At 43.7% G+C, this 15,554-nt stretch overlaps 1 protein-coding gene across 3 annotated transcripts in view; it reads left to right on the forward strand.

The window, feature by feature from the left end:
- Positions 1–15,554, forward strand: part of COL6A2 (collagen type VI alpha 2 chain) — a 479,211-nt gene that overhangs the window by 175,575 nt on the left and 288,082 nt on the right. For all 3 annotated transcript variants that reach the window (XM_030210351.1, XM_030210352.1, XM_030210353.1), the window contains exons 11-12: positions 10,716–10,769; positions 12,012–12,074. In XM_030210351.1, the coding sequence (XP_030066211.1) occupies positions 10,716–10,769; positions 12,012–12,074 (117 nt within the window). The remainder of the gene's footprint in view (positions 1–10,715; positions 10,770–12,011; positions 12,075–15,554) is intronic.

The following is a 15,554-nucleotide window of genomic DNA, read 5'->3' on the forward strand; positions in this document are numbered from 1 at the left end:
TAGGAACATTTCTGGGAGGGTGTGGTGGATCATGGCATGGGAAGTATCCTTTCTGGGGTCAGGGATGGGAGATAGGGGACTCCACTAGACTACCAGTGATTATTTTGAGGGGACTGGAGGTGACCTAAGGCAGTAGCTTTTTAAAAAAATGTCTCTCCCTTCCTGTCAGTGTTTGAGCCAATCATCTCTCATGCACTCAGAAAGGGAGACATGTTTTACTCTTTAGCTGTAAACCTTTGCATACTAGTGCCATGGTGTATGCTGTTGTTGTTGTTTTTTTTTTTCCTTTTTTTAGCTCAAATAGCTTCCTTCAACTCACTTTTTAACCATGTCAGCTGTCTTTTGGCCTTCCTTCCTTCTTTGTAATACATTCTGCTCATTTTATCAAAGTCTCCTTTTTGAAAGTTAAATGCTAACATATTGGATTTCGTATGTGTACTTACAAATCTGATCATGTTATGATCACTGTTATCAAGTGGCCCCAGCACCATTACCTCCTGCACCAGATCATGTGCTCCACTAAGGACTAGGTCAAGAATTGTTTCCCTGCCCCCCCCCCCCCCCCCCCCCCAATGTTGATTGCTGAACCAGCTGCTCCATAAAGCAGTCCTTGATTTCATCAAGGAATTTTTACATCCCAAGCTTGCCCTGGTGCTACATTTACCCAGTCAGTATCAGGGTAATTGAAATCACCCATTGTTATTGTGTTACCCAGTTTGTTAGTCTCCCTAATTTTTGATAACATTTCTGCATGTGTCTGTTCATCCTGGCCAGGTGGAAGGTAGTACATTCCTATCACTATCCTTTTCCCCTTTCCACATGGAATTTCTATCCAAAGGAATTTCAAGATGTGTTTTGTGTCCTGCAGAATGTTTAATCTATTTGAGTCAAGGCCCTCCTTAACATATAATGCTACCCCCTCCACCAATCCAATCTACTGTATCGCTGCAATTTCATTTGTACCATTTATGACAGTGTCCCATTGGTTATCTTCCTTCCACTAGGTCTCAGAGATGCCTATTATATCTATCTTTTCATTTAGTGCAATATATTCTAACTTTCCCATCTTATTTCTTATGCTTCTTGCATTTGCATACAGACATTTCAAACAATGTTTGTTGTTCCTATTTATAGCTTGCTCAGCAGTTGGCAGTAATGATTTGCAATCTTGAAAATCTCTTTTTTCTTTATCTAAAAGACACCTGGAGATGTATTTTCAAAGTACTTAGACTTACAAAGTTCCTTAGTAACCTAGGGAATGTTGTAAGTCTAAGTGTTTTGAAAATGAGCCCCCTTGTCTACTATGGTCCCTATTACAACCTTGCTATTGGGATGCCCTATCTTCCCTGTTTTGGTGATATCTTTTAAAGGTAATCATGCGCTTTTGAATGACTATTGGCCTTCCACTAGTTTCTTGTTTAAAAGCTGCTCTATCTCCTTTTTAAAATGCTGATGCCAGCAGCCTGGTCCCACCCTGGTTAAGAGAATAGGTTCCCCCTTCCACAGAATGTTGGCCAGTTCCTTACAAATCTAAAACCCTCCTCCCTGTACCATCACCTCATCCACACATTGAGATTCCAGAGCTCTGCCTGTCTCTTGGATCCTGCATGTAGTACTGGGAGCACATCTGAAAATGCTACCCTAGAGGTTCTGGATTTGAGAATTCTACCTAAGACCCTACATTTGACTTCTAGAACCTCTCTCCCACATTTTCCTATGTAATTAGTACCCACATGTACCATGACATTAGGGTCCTCTCCAGCATCTAGGTGTTGCATGAGGTCCGCTACTTTTGCACCAGGCAGGCAAGTGAGCAAGTGATCTTCACATCCAGACTGTCAGGTTCTCAGGTTCAAAACACACAGCAATCGTGAGCCCTTGGACCCCTGCCGAGGAGCGGCAGGCAAAAACCCCCAACCAGCACTGGGCAAACATACCAGCAAGGCAGGGACTGCAGACACAGATAAGCAAGCTGGAACACATGGACTGGAACACACTGGACTGGAACTAGGCTTCACCTACCCTTGACTGCCATTCTCCAGGGGTTGAGCCCCTAGGTGCAGGCAGCCGGCAGGACTTAGAGGAAATCTAGTACTGGAGCAAGCAGGCAGGAACACCAAGAAACTCTCACTAGAAAGGATTCTTAAACAAGCTTGGCCTAAACAGGGTTCAGGATAGGAATCAGGATTTCCAAACAGGCTAGACTGGAAGGAAACTGAAAGCAAGCAGGGCAGACACAAGCAGGAGGGGAACTGAAGCTGGAGACAACCAGCCACAAACAGAGAAAGAACAGATAAGGGCTTTTCAAAACAAGCTTGACTAACCAGGGTAGGGCCAAAGCCCGAGGTGAACAGGGAACCAGGCAAGAAAGACTAGACAGGACACAGGGTCTTAAACAGGCAGGAAACAAACACAAGCTTGGGTAGAACAGGGCTCAAGGAACAGGGTCTCAGTATGGACAAGAACCAAAAGCAGACAGGATTCAGAAATGCCCACAGGCACCCAGACAAGAGCAAGGCTGAGGGGCTAACTGCACAAGGGATTCAAGGTTTACAGACAGGAGGGAAAGGAAGCCAAAAGCAGACAGAATACAGAAGTGCCCACAGGCACCCAGACAAAAGCAAGGCTGAGGTGCTAAGCGCACAAGGATACAGGGTTCTCAGACAGGAGGAAAAGGGAGCCAACAGGACTGGATTCAGGAGACTAACAAGCAAGGAATACAGACTAGGAACCTTAACTAAGAAGCAAGGCAAGCCAGACAAGGCAGAAGTGCAAACTGCACCAACACTAACCTGGACCTTTGGCGTTGCAAAGGCCATGAATGGAAGAACACCACTTCCTTATCAAGGCCCTGACTGATGATGTCACAACTACAGGACACAGGCAGGAAGCATACTGAAGCACAGAGAGGCTTAACACACACAGGTGCAGTATAGTGGAGTAATTAGAGCCACGCTGGAAGCAGCCACCACACAGAGACAGAGACAGCGCTAACTCAAGAAGAACAGACAGAAGCCAGCTCAGATGCAGACCGCTGGAAATAAGGTGAGTCTGAGAGGGGTCACGACTACCATCGTGACACAGACAGCCACTCAGCTATCTACATGCCTAATGATCAAATCTCCAACTACAACGGCCGTCCTAACCCTTCCCTCATGGTTAGGAGCCCCTGGAGACACATCCTCGGTGGAAGACGTATCTCATTGGGTTGCATGGCTTTGTCCACTTTCAGGTTCGCAAGCTGTTCCTATTGTCACACCCTTCATCTGTTTTCCATGATCTTCAGCTTCATCCCCTGCCAGAAGAATCTGTTTTACTTCATGGAAACTCTGCACTTCCTTTATAGTCCTGCAAGAGGATGCTGGATGATGTCATCAATTCCTGTCTAGGAAGTTCCTGATTCCCAACCAGTGCCTTTGCAATGGGTCGCATACCCTGGTCTAGTGTGATTTGCAGCCTTGTTTCAGTCCTGTTCCAGTCCGGGCCTTGTTTGTGCCATCTCTTCTTTCCAGCACAATCTCCAGGGCTTCCTCTTTGCCCCTCTGCATTTCAGCCACTTTAATATTGTTTTTGACATACAGAGCTATTCTTCTCCCTGTTTTGCATCTCTCTCTCTCTCTCTCTCTCTCTCTCCTGAATAGATTATAGCCAGGAAAGGTAATAGCCTGTTCATGAGACTCATTGAATCGTAACTATGTAAAAGCCATAATGTCAAAGTCTATTTCCATCATTTGGGCATCCAGATCAGGAAATTTATTGCCAAGACTGTGAGCATTTGTGCCATAGCCTTCCACAAGTTTTTAGGTTGTTCACTTTTATTGTTTCAGATTTGTATTCTAGTTTCCTGTTCTGCCTTGTTACTGCTCAGCATTCATGGAGGGGCATTATCAATATGAAGTCTAAATTCAATTTTGGACGTTTTGTAAAAAAACATCTAAAAATCCAATAGCGAACATGTCCACTTTCAAACCAGAAAAATGACCAACTTTTTGTTTTGAAAATGGCCATTTTCTAGACTTTTTTATGCTCTACATCTATTTTTTAGGACCATTTTGGGGAAAAAATAAAAAGAGGAAAAAACACACAAAAACAAGCCATTGGGATATTTGGGGCGGAGCCAGCATTCTTAGTAGACTGGCTACACAGACTTCCCAACAGAGCAGTGGGGCACCCTAGGGGGCACTGCAGTGGACTTCACATAAAAGCTGCCAGGTACTCATCTCACCCTTACCCCGTTATGTTGTATGGTGACTCTTCCAAAACACACCAAAAACCTACTGTAGGTGTCACTTATATTTAGGTGCGGTAGGTTTTTAATGGGTTGGTAGGTCTCACACGTTCTACCACACATGTATTAGTTAGAGTGGAATATGGGCCTGGGTCCCATTTTCTACAGTCTACTACACCGACCACTAGGTTACTCCAGGGACCTGCTTATTGCTTTAATAGGACTGGCCATAACATCTGAAGCTGTTATAGAGGATGCTATGTACTGTTTCTTTCACAGCTTTGGGGATGGGAGGGGTTCAGTGACCACTGGGGGAATAAGGGGGTTATGCCTTAATCCATCCAGTGGTCATTTGGTCATTCAGGGCACCTTTTGGTCACTTAGTTGTGATTGAAAAAGGTCAAGTCTTAATTTTGGCCCAAGATGTTTTGATTTTGTTCCATTATTGTAGAATAATGTCTAGCTTTTGGTGCTGCCCATATTCTGCCCAAAACATGCCCCCCAACACACCCCCTTGAAATTTGGAGGAACTGTGAAGCAAAATGTCTAAAACTGGATGTAGAAAATTGCAACTTAGACATTTTTGAGGAACCTGTGGGTAGTTCCACTTCTGCCACACACCATTTATGGCGCTAAAATGTTTTTATTTTCTAGCACCTGTGGGTGTGGAATAGGCATGCCAGGTGATAATCGGGCAGCGTACCAATGGAGCCCCCACCACCTCCTAAACAGGAGGCAATAAGGGCTCCAGCAGAAAATGGCCACATGCTATTTTTTAGGTAGCGCATAGCTACTTACTACCTCTTCTTGGAAAATGCTCTTTTACCACTGCAATAAAAGATGATCTCGGTGCCCAGCTGTCCCAAGTGCTTTTGCTACCGTGGGCGACCTTTTATACCGCTTGGTAAAAGGGACCCTTATAGTACTAAAATAGCATCAATAAAACTATATATCTTTTGTTGTTTATCATTTTGGATGGGAAATAACACAAAGAGGCATTGTGATCAACATAGACTACTGTTGACACATGCTATTTACCACTAACTCATGCTATTTTAACCAGAGGTCTATTTTATGCAATGAGACCTAGCACACAGCCACTGAAAAAAGTTAACACAGATGCCCTTACTACCTCCTATTTAGGAGGTGATAAAGGCATACCAACCAGTTAATATGCAATAATGTCAGCATGCTAGTTGGTTAATGCTTCCATGCCCATTCTCTGTCCATTCCCTACCCATGCCACGCCCCTTCCTAAAAATAAGTAGAAAAAAAATTACCATGCAATTACAGCACACAATCAAGTAAATTACTGCAGGATGCTGTAGTAAGCATTTTTTGGTGCACTAAGCCCCACATACTAATAATTGGGGTTAACAGTAAAATAACATATATTAATAGTAGTTCACATTGATAACTCCCCCCCCCCCCAAAAAAAAGAAACAAATCTCATTATTTTTCTGCCATCTAAAAATGACAGCTCATCCACAGCTGATAAAATCATGTGTGTGTTTCTTGGACCACACACTTTTATCTGCATGGGAAAAGGAGCAAAGTGAAATTGTAGGAAGGAAGATGCTCATAGGGATTTCTGCATGCACCTTCTCTCCCCTCCCCCCCCCCCCCCAAACTGTCTCAACCTCTTTTGTGTGTAGGGAAAAGTATGCACCCTTTGAAGACCACAAAGTTTTATCCACAAGCAGGGGTAAGGAGAAATAATCATAATACTTCTCTTGGCTCCAACCCTCGTCGCCTCTTCGCCACCCTCAACTCCCTACTTAAAGTGCCCTCCGCTCCCACCCCCACCCCCCTCACTCTCTCCTCAAACACTAGCTGACTACTTCCGCGATAAGGTGCAGAAGATAAACCTTGAATTCACTTCCAAGCCTTCTCCTCCCTGTGACTTCTTAACCCACTCCCTCAACCAACCTAACCTGGCCTCCTTCTCCTCCTTCCCTGAGATCACCGAAGAGGAAACTGCTCGCCTTCTTTCTTCCTCTAAGTGCACCACCTGTTCCTCTGATCCCATTCCCACCAATCTGCTTAACAACATCTCTCCTACAGTTAACCCCTCAATCTGTCACATCCTCAACCTCTCTCTCTCCACTGCTACTGTCCCTGACACCTTCAAGCACGCTGTAGTCACACCACTTCTCAAAAATCTATCACTAGACCCCACCTGTCCCTCCAACTACCGCCCCATCTCTCTTCTACCCTTCCTCTCCAAATTACTTGAACGCGCTTGTCCACAGCCGCTGCCTTGATTTTCTCTCCTCTCAGGCCGTCCTCGATCCGCTTCAATCCGGCTTTCGCCCACTACACTTGACAGAAACAGCACTCTCTAAAGTCTGCAATGACTTGTTCCTTGCCAAATCCAAAGGTCACTATTCCATCCTCATCCTCCTTGACTTATCTGCCGCCTTTGACACCGTCAATCATACTTTACTTCTTGACACACTGTCCTCATTCGGGTTCCAGGGCTCCGTCCTCTCCTGGTTCTTTTCGTATCTTTCCCAACGCACCTTCAGAGTATATTCTAATGGCTCTTCTTCCACCCCCATCCCGCTCTCTGTTGGGGTTCCTCAAGGATCTGTCCTTGGACCGCTTCTTTTCTCGATCTACACCTCTTCCCTGGGCTCGCTGATCTCATCACATGGTTTCCAGTACCATCTCTATGCTGATGACACCCAGCTTTATCTCTCCACTCCCGACATCACGATCGAAACCCAGGCCAAAGTTTCGGCCTGCCTTTCAGACATCGCTGCCTGGATGTCCAACCGGCATCTGAAACTGAACATGTCAAAGACTGAGCTCCTTGTCTTTCCACCCAAACCCTCTTCTCCTCTTCCCCCACTTTCCGTCTCTGTTGACAACGCCCTCATCCTCCCCGTCTCTTCAGCCCGCAATCTTGGAGTCATCTTCGACTCCTCCCTCTCTTCTCTGCCCATATCCAGCAGACAGCTAAGACCTGTCGCTTCTTCCTCTATAATATTAGCAAAATTCGCCCATTCCTCTCTGAACAGACCACCCGAACCCTCGTCCACTTGCTCGTTACCTCTCGTCTTGACTATTGCAACCTTCTTCTCACTGGCCTCCCGCTTAACCATCTATCCCCCCTTCAATCTGTCCAAAATTCCGCCACACGTCTTATCTACTGCGTGAACCGATACTCTCATATCACCCCTCTCTTCAAGTCACTTCACTGGCTCCCGATCCGCTACCGTATACAGTTCAAGCTTCTCCTATTAACCTTCAAATGCACTCAATCTGCAGCCCCCCATTACCTCTCTATCCTCCTCTCCCCGTATGTTCCCACCCGTAACCTCCGCTCTCAGGACAAATCATTCCTATCTGTACCCTTCTCCACCACCGCTAACTCCAGACTCCGCCCCTTCTGCCTCGCATCACCATATGCCTGGGACAGACTTCCCAAGCCCATACGCCATGCGCCCTCCCCTGCCCATTTTCAAGTCCTTACTCAAAGCCCATCTCTTCTCCCTTGCTTTTGGCGCCTAACCACCTTCCCCATTCATGATACCTACACTGTCTACATAGTTTGTAACCTTTAGATTGTAAGCTCTCTTGAGCAGGGACTGTCCTTCCCCATGTTAAACTTGTACAGCGCTGCATAACCCTGGCAGTGCTATAGAAATGCTAAGTAGTAGTAGTAGTAGTAGTAGTTCTTTACACTGGTAAATATACTTGAGTTATTACTTTCAAGGTTATAATCACCTATCCACAGAGTCTTTTTTTAAATTCAAAATATCTTTTATAACATTTTTATATTTTTTAAACTTTCATTTGCAAAGAGTAAGATAAAAGATAAAGAATATATATACCATAAATTGTGGTCTAGTTAAAAATTGTTAACCTTTTCAATGGAAGTTTACATGTTCTATTCTCTATGATTTTGGTTTGTTGAATTGAAATTGAAAATATAATAAAAATAAAGATAAAAAAAATTGTAGACTAGGCAGTTGTTACTATGTCATTGTTATTGAGAAATCCAAGCTGAAAAAGGACCATACTTCATTGATCCTGTGGAAAAATGACATAACAATGGCAATAAAATATACTTTTACTGAAAAAATTACCATTAATAAAAATATTAACTGAGAGTGCATTTTACTATCAATTTTAGACTCTTGATACAGGTACAGGAATGCTAAAACATGAGTTTTTCAGATGATTTTTCTAGAACATCGTTGATACTGAGTTGTGTATTCCCTTATAAGTTTGGATTTCTCTATTACAATAAGGTAATAACTACTGTCTAATTCATGGTTTACGGAAGTATATTCTTATTCTTTTCAAAAGAAAGCTTTAAATTATATAAAATTTGAAAAAGTAGTGTTCTGCACTTGAAATTATAAAAAGTGATTTAGTGATTGAAATATGTTTAAATCATTTTTATTGATGGTATGAAACAATACATTCAAACAATCTTCCATTAAGCCAACATCTACCATCATTTTATATATGTCCTTCCCTACTCTATCTTACCCCTTCCCCTCCCTTCCCTATTCTCCCCTCCCGTCCCTTTAACCCATCTCTTACTCCCCCAGTTATTAATATTCATAGCGTACAGCAATGACACATAATTACATATTCAATAATAGGCTTCTTGCCTCCGAGGGCATGGTATCAAGGAATGGGCTCCATCTGACTATAAATAAGTCAAGCTCCGCGCGAGGCCTTTCCTTACATGCTAGTCTCTCCAATCTCATCAAAAGTATCATTTGAGTTCTCCATATCTGAATCGATGGCCCTTTGACCTCCAACCAGTCTGCTAAGATAGATTTCTTTGCTATCATGATGGCTCTTTTCACAAATGCAGAATAACCTTTAGGTCTCGGCCTGCTGAGCTGCGGTTTACCAAATAATAGTAAGGGCGAATATGTCCATCTTGTCTTCCATAGTTTTGTTATTTGCGTAACTAGGCTAGTCCAGAACTGCACTACTCGGGGACAACTCCAGAACATTTGCCCCAGAGTTGCTCCAGCCTCTCCACACTTGGGGCAAGCCCCGTCCGGAGATAAACCCATGTGGAAAGCCCTTCGCGGTGGAATATATAGTCGGAGGGCAAACTTGTATTGGGTCTCCCAGTACGCGGCCCAATTGGTTGTTTGTTTTAATGTCAATACATGTTCCTTAAACATGCTAGGAGTTACCTGCACCAATAGCTCCTTACTCCAGTCGCTAGCATACTTAGCATAGTTCAGTTCCGACTTGGTGTCTTTTATATGCCTGTGGTGGTATGATAATGGTACTTTCTGCTGCGAGTTTAAGGACAAAGCTGCTGGAAGTTCCTCTTGAATATCCTCTGCAAGTGCTTCCCAGGGCAAATTGGTCACATAGTGTTTTAGTTGCCAGTAGTGAAACTGGTCCTTAGGTCCTAGAAGCTTTAGGCCTTGTAACTGCCTATAAGATTGCAGTCTCCCATTTTCCGTGAGTATGGGTTGTATTAGTGATTGAAATATAAGAAGAACTCAAGATGGGTGATTACAAATATATGCAATGGTGCGAATAAAGTGCACATTTGCATGAAATATGATATCCACTTAAATTTTTAAATTAGAATTCTATACATTTAGAAATGGAAGAAACTAATTTAAGTAATTGTTTTCTGTTGACTATACACAGTAAACATGCTTCTTATTTTATCAGCCAGGTCTTATACTTAGTAAAGTTCAGCCTCTGGAATTTGTAAAATTAAAGGAAAAGTTGGTATTCAGAGTGTTTTACCTAACTATTTAGCCATCTGTACTCAAAAAGAAGATAGAAACCTAGAAGATGCCAGGAAAAAACCCCGGCTCAGTCTGCTTGCCTACTGTACTGTTGCAGGTTTTACTTAACTTTGGTCCTTCTTATTAATGTTCCTTTGTATCAATCCCATGCATGCTTGCATGCTTGAATTCTGTTGCATGCAGTTATTTAACCCCATACAGCCCAATAAAATTTATAGTAAAAATCTATTTCTTGTTAGTCTAAGACCTCTTACACTTAATGGGGATAATATTCATTTCACGGCAGTCAGCAGTTTTTAAGACACTGCTGTGGACACAGTTAACCTCCAATACTCAATGCTGGTCTATGTCCAGGCTCCGGCATTGAATGTCTATTTATGTGCGGTCACCTGGTAGTTAACTGGGCACCGATTGACATTCAGACTAATGCCCAGTTATCTTGACTTCTAAGTTAGGACAGCCTATTTGCTATCCTAACTTTATCCGCTTACTTAAGCAGTAGTGGACTGAAAAGTAGTGGTAGCGGCTCTGCCTGAAATCTGCCCATGAACCACCCCTTATCTAGCCAGTTTGTAAATGACTGATTAGAGCCGACATTCAGTAGAACTACCCAGGTAAGTGCTGATGAATATCAGCAGCTGGCCAGCTCAACAGATTTAACTGGGTAGGGGGCGCCTCCTGCTCGGTTAAACTCCTTTGAATTTCAGGCCCAATAATTTCTTACTTGTTTTATTTTTAAGGGAAAAAGGGGACGAATTGGACCGCCTGGCTGTAAGGGAGACCCTGGAACAAAGGTAAGAATACCACAATGTAACTTTAACCCATGTTACACCCAAAATTATACTCCAACTCCTGCTACTTCCACCAGCTTGTGTTGCATACAGGACCTTACATACCAAGATGTGGCAAAAGGCACCGTTATTCTAATATCCAAACTTAAATTATTGCAACTAAAAGTGAACTCCATAGTCTTGTTCCTTTCCTTGGCCATCACCAAGTCTTTGTATGTGTTGTTCATCTGAGGTAACCTGTCCTCCTTTACTCTTCATCACATACATATCCCATCATGTCATATGTTCCTTTAGATGTTCTAGTCCATGTTACATGTATAACACTGCATTTTGCTATATATTTTAAAATGTACTAATCTATTTTACATATAGCAGAGTTTCACCTATCCTATTTTATGTTCCATCTTGTAGTAGGTACAGAACCGTGATACTAAAATGTGTCATTTTACATTTTCCATCCCATGATATACACAGAAACATTTCTGATTGATAGATGATTCTGATGGTACCTGTTCTCTTGAGAAACTCATTCTGCATAGTGTGCACAGATCAAAGATGCATTGATTTCTTTCCTAAGCTAATATCTCACCTTTGAAAAAAGAGTACTCACTGATTACTCACAAATCTCTTCACTAGCCTGAACATTTCTCTACAAAGAAGTACTTGCACCCATCTTAAGAGTTCTTTCTTCAGTTACATATAAAGATGTTAATTTGCAAAAAATGGAGACACTTAGAATGGATATCAATGTTTATGCACAATAACATTGGTCCTGCTTTTGGGGGTTTCAGTAACATTTTTCTGAACTTTAAAACAGCCCCAAATAATGGAATTATTGTAGCACCTCTTGAGTCCACTACCTTCCCTCACCCCAGTTTTAACCTCAGGATATAAAATTACTTTGTACTAAATCTTGGGGAAACAGAATGGGAGCTGGGCAGACTTCTACGGTTTATGCCCTGATCATGACTGAATAGAAAGGGATGGGCCTGGAGTGTACATTTTAAGGGGCTTCGACATTAGCTTTAGAACTTAGTACAAGAACAGTACTGGGCAGACTTCTATGGTCTGTGCCCTGAGAAAGGCAAGGACAAATCAAACTCGGGTATGCATATAAAGTAACACATACCATGTAAAATGAGTTTAGCTTGTTGAGCAGACTGGGTGGACCGTACAGGTCTTTATCTGTGTCATTTACTGTGTTACTATGTTACTATCTTTCTTTCCTTCTTCCCTTTTTCTTAGGGTCCTGAAGGTTATCCTGGTGAAGCAGGAGAAAGAGGATTAAATGGAGACCAAGGTGTAAAGGTATGCAGTGCTTCCTGCATATGAGATGAGGGAATGAGCAACTATTCATGAATCAGGAGGCTAGTTTTTTTAATTCTTTTTCTCCCACTGTCACACAACTATATCCCTGATGAAGACACTGTAGGGCCAATATTCAAAGTGATTTGGGGAGTTAGCCACAAAAATCATTAATTTTAAAATTCTCCAGACCTACTTCAACCCCCTCAACCCCCTCCCTCCCAAGACCATTTAGAAAATAAACATAAGAATACCCATACTGGAGCAGACTGATGGTCCATCTAGCCCAGCATCCTGCTTCCAGCAGTGGCCAATCCAGCTCACAAGTACCTGGCAGAATTCCAAATAGTAGCAAGATTCAATTCTACCAATCCCAGGGACAGCAGTGGTTTCCCCCATTTCTATCTCATAACAATCTATGGGCTTTTCTTTCAGGAATTTATCCAAACCTTTTTTAAACCCAGATACATTAACGCTGTTGCCACATCCTCTAGTAAAAAGTACCAGAGCTTAACTATTCATTGAGTGAAAAATATTTCATCCTATTCATTTTAACAACTCTATGTGCAGCCAAAATTTAACCATTAAGAGGGAAAGTAACTACTGTGTAAAGGCAATAATGCACATTATTTGCCAAATAATGCAGCATTATTTATTTTTATTTATGTCATAAACCACAATCTCATTCAATGATTGCCCTTATTTGGAAGGTTGATTCCTTAGCAGTAGCATTGTGAGACTACCAGTAGAGGAGTTTGGCTGCCATTCTGCAAATCGGAACTGGTAAGGCGTGAGGGCTGGGGATCACTCCCACCCTACCATAGACACCAGGAAGAACCTTCGTAGGTTCTGGAGGGGTGCAGGGAGAGGGGGTATTGGATTGGGATGGAGAGTGCATAACAATGAGATTGAGGGGATGAGAGAGTGGCAGATTTCTGAGAAGCATATCAGTGCTCAAGGTGGTGGTGGTGGGGGGGGGGGGGGAGTCTCTCATTGAGCAGCTGTGATCAGGAACTCAAAATTTATTGCATGAGTTACCAATCTGCGGTACTGAGGTACCCCAGGTTTGTGACTCACCTGTTAGATTTTGCTGCCCAGACCAACTTTTGTTTTTGCCCCTCCCAAATGTCCCACCTGTCCTACCCCCCTGCCCCGACCCCTATGTTGGGGCCAATCTGGGAATATGAACTGCACAAACTACATATAAATACAATCGGAAAACAAATTGGAACATTTCATTCAGTTGGATCTTCTCTGGCAGAGGGGGGTCAAATGATATGGAAGACTGAAGAGAGTAAGAGAGTAAGAGGTAGTGGAAAGGGGTGAGGGAGAAGAAAATGCCAGTATGGTATTCACATAGTCCATACATCCAGTGCTGCTACCCCTTCAGACAGTAGTGTTAAATATGAGGACAAACAGTGACTGTTAACATAAAAAGTCAACAAACAACCTGACTCTTCTTGAAGTGAATTGAAACTCACTAGTATATGGAAAGGAAAAAAAGACCTCAGAAACCGTTATGACAGGCTTTTCTGAAAGTCTTATGATAGGTTCGCTTATCTTTCATTGGTCTTTAAAGAACCTCTATTTTAATAGTGTGTTGCTACTGCCAAAAATTTGCTCAATTAAAAAGTCAATAACTTTTAATTGTGCTTTACTTATCTAAGCCAGTCTTTAGCAGTCTATATTTACAGAGTATCTGGAGAAAGGTGGATGGTGTGTGTGTCTGTGTCTTTGGGGGCAGGAGGTTGGAGAAAGGTGGATGGTGTCTGTCTCTTTAGGTGCAAGGGGATGGAGAAAGGTGGATGGTGTGTGTGTGTGTGTGGGGGGGGGGGGGGGGAGAGCTGCTCCCATCCCCATGGCACAATCACCCCTTTACTCTGCCCCTAACCCCCCATACTACATTCACCCCTTTACTCTGTCCCCAGTCCCCCCATGGCACATTCATCCCTTTACTCTGCCCCCAATCCTCACCCCCTCATGGCACATAATTTACCCCCTTTAGTCTGCTGCCAATCCCAATCCCCTCACCATGGCATCTGATTCATCCCTTTACTGTGCCCCCAGTTCTCCCCCATGGCACATGATTCAACCCTTTCCTCCAGTCCTATTCCCTTATTAGTACACTAGTAAAAAAGGCCCGTTTCTGTTAGAAATGAAACGGGCGCTAGCAAGGTTTTCCTTGGAGTGTATGTTTCAGAAAGAGCAGCAGCCCGTACATAAAGAAAACAAACAAAAAAAATCCTCTTAAAACGCACCTCCGTTGAGAAGCATCTCACATTGGCTGAAGTTTCAGCATGCACTCCTCCTCTCCCCTCTGACGTCTCGGCGTTTCTCCGGGGTCTTCCGGCAGGAGCACTGATGTTGAGGGGAGAGGAGGAGCGGCTGCAGAGACGTCAGCCAATGTGAGATGGTTCTCCACGGAGGTGCGTTTTAGGAGGTTGGTTTTTTTTGTTTGTTTTCTTTATGTACAGGCTGCTGCTGCTGAATAGAAGCAGCAGCAGCCGCCGGACAGAGTTTGTATTAGCGGTCGCGGGTAGTGAGGCGGTCGATGTGGGGGGGGGGGGAGAGGGGCTTGGTGAAGCGGCGGGGGAGGGGTTGGGTGATGCGGCGAGGAGGGAAGGGGGGTAGGGGCTTTCTGATGCCCCGTTGCATGGGTTGTTGTGGCGATGCGGCGGGGGGGGCACTTAGAGGTGCACCGTCGAGGCTGTTTGTGTGTGTGTGTTTGTTTGTGTGTTTGTTTGTGTGTGTGTTTGTGTGTTTGTTTGTGTGTGTTTTTGTGTTTGTTGTGTGTTTGTGTGTTTGTGTGTTTTTGTGTGTGTGTTTGTGTTGTGTGTTTGTGTGTGTGTGTGTGTGTGTTGTGTGTGTGTATGTGTTTGTGTGTTGGGAGGGGGTTGCAGGTGGCTTTTGTGGTTGTGTGGTTGGGGAGTTTGCCAGCAGTCTGTAGCAATTCCTAGGCAGGGGGAGGAGTACGGAAACACTCCCCCTGGTTAAACACAAGAAGGGGCAAGGGAGGGCATATCGGTGTACCACTGGACTGTAAGGAGCCATAACATTGTTGAATCATTGAGGATCTTGGATTCACCCTAACTAAAGAGGGGGACTCTGAACAAGACCCAATCACAGAGGAGAGCAGAGGGTTGGAGATTAAGCTATCCCTTTCTGAAGGCGAGAGGCCCTGGGGAATTATCCTAGATAGAATGATTGATAGACTATAGAGGATTATCTTGTACTCCATTTTGGATTAAGGAGCTGATCTATTGTGGATGGTCAGTGAATACTTGGTCTACATCATCGGACAGGTGGTGGATGGTAGGTGGATATTCAGCCTACAGCTTTGGGTAGACAGTGGATGGTCGGTTGATACTTGGCCAACACCTTTGGATAGGCGGAGGCTTCGCAAATTTGTGGCAGTCGTGGTATCGGCTGAAACTGCCTGGAGAAAGAGAGACTGCACATTGGACATATGTCCCCTTGGAGAAG

This window comes from Microcaecilia unicolor, chromosome 7 (genome assembly GCF_901765095.1).
Source record: "Microcaecilia unicolor chromosome 7, aMicUni1.1, whole genome shotgun sequence".
In the NCBI taxonomy this organism is placed as follows: domain Eukaryota; kingdom Metazoa; phylum Chordata; class Amphibia; order Gymnophiona; family Siphonopidae; genus Microcaecilia; species Microcaecilia unicolor.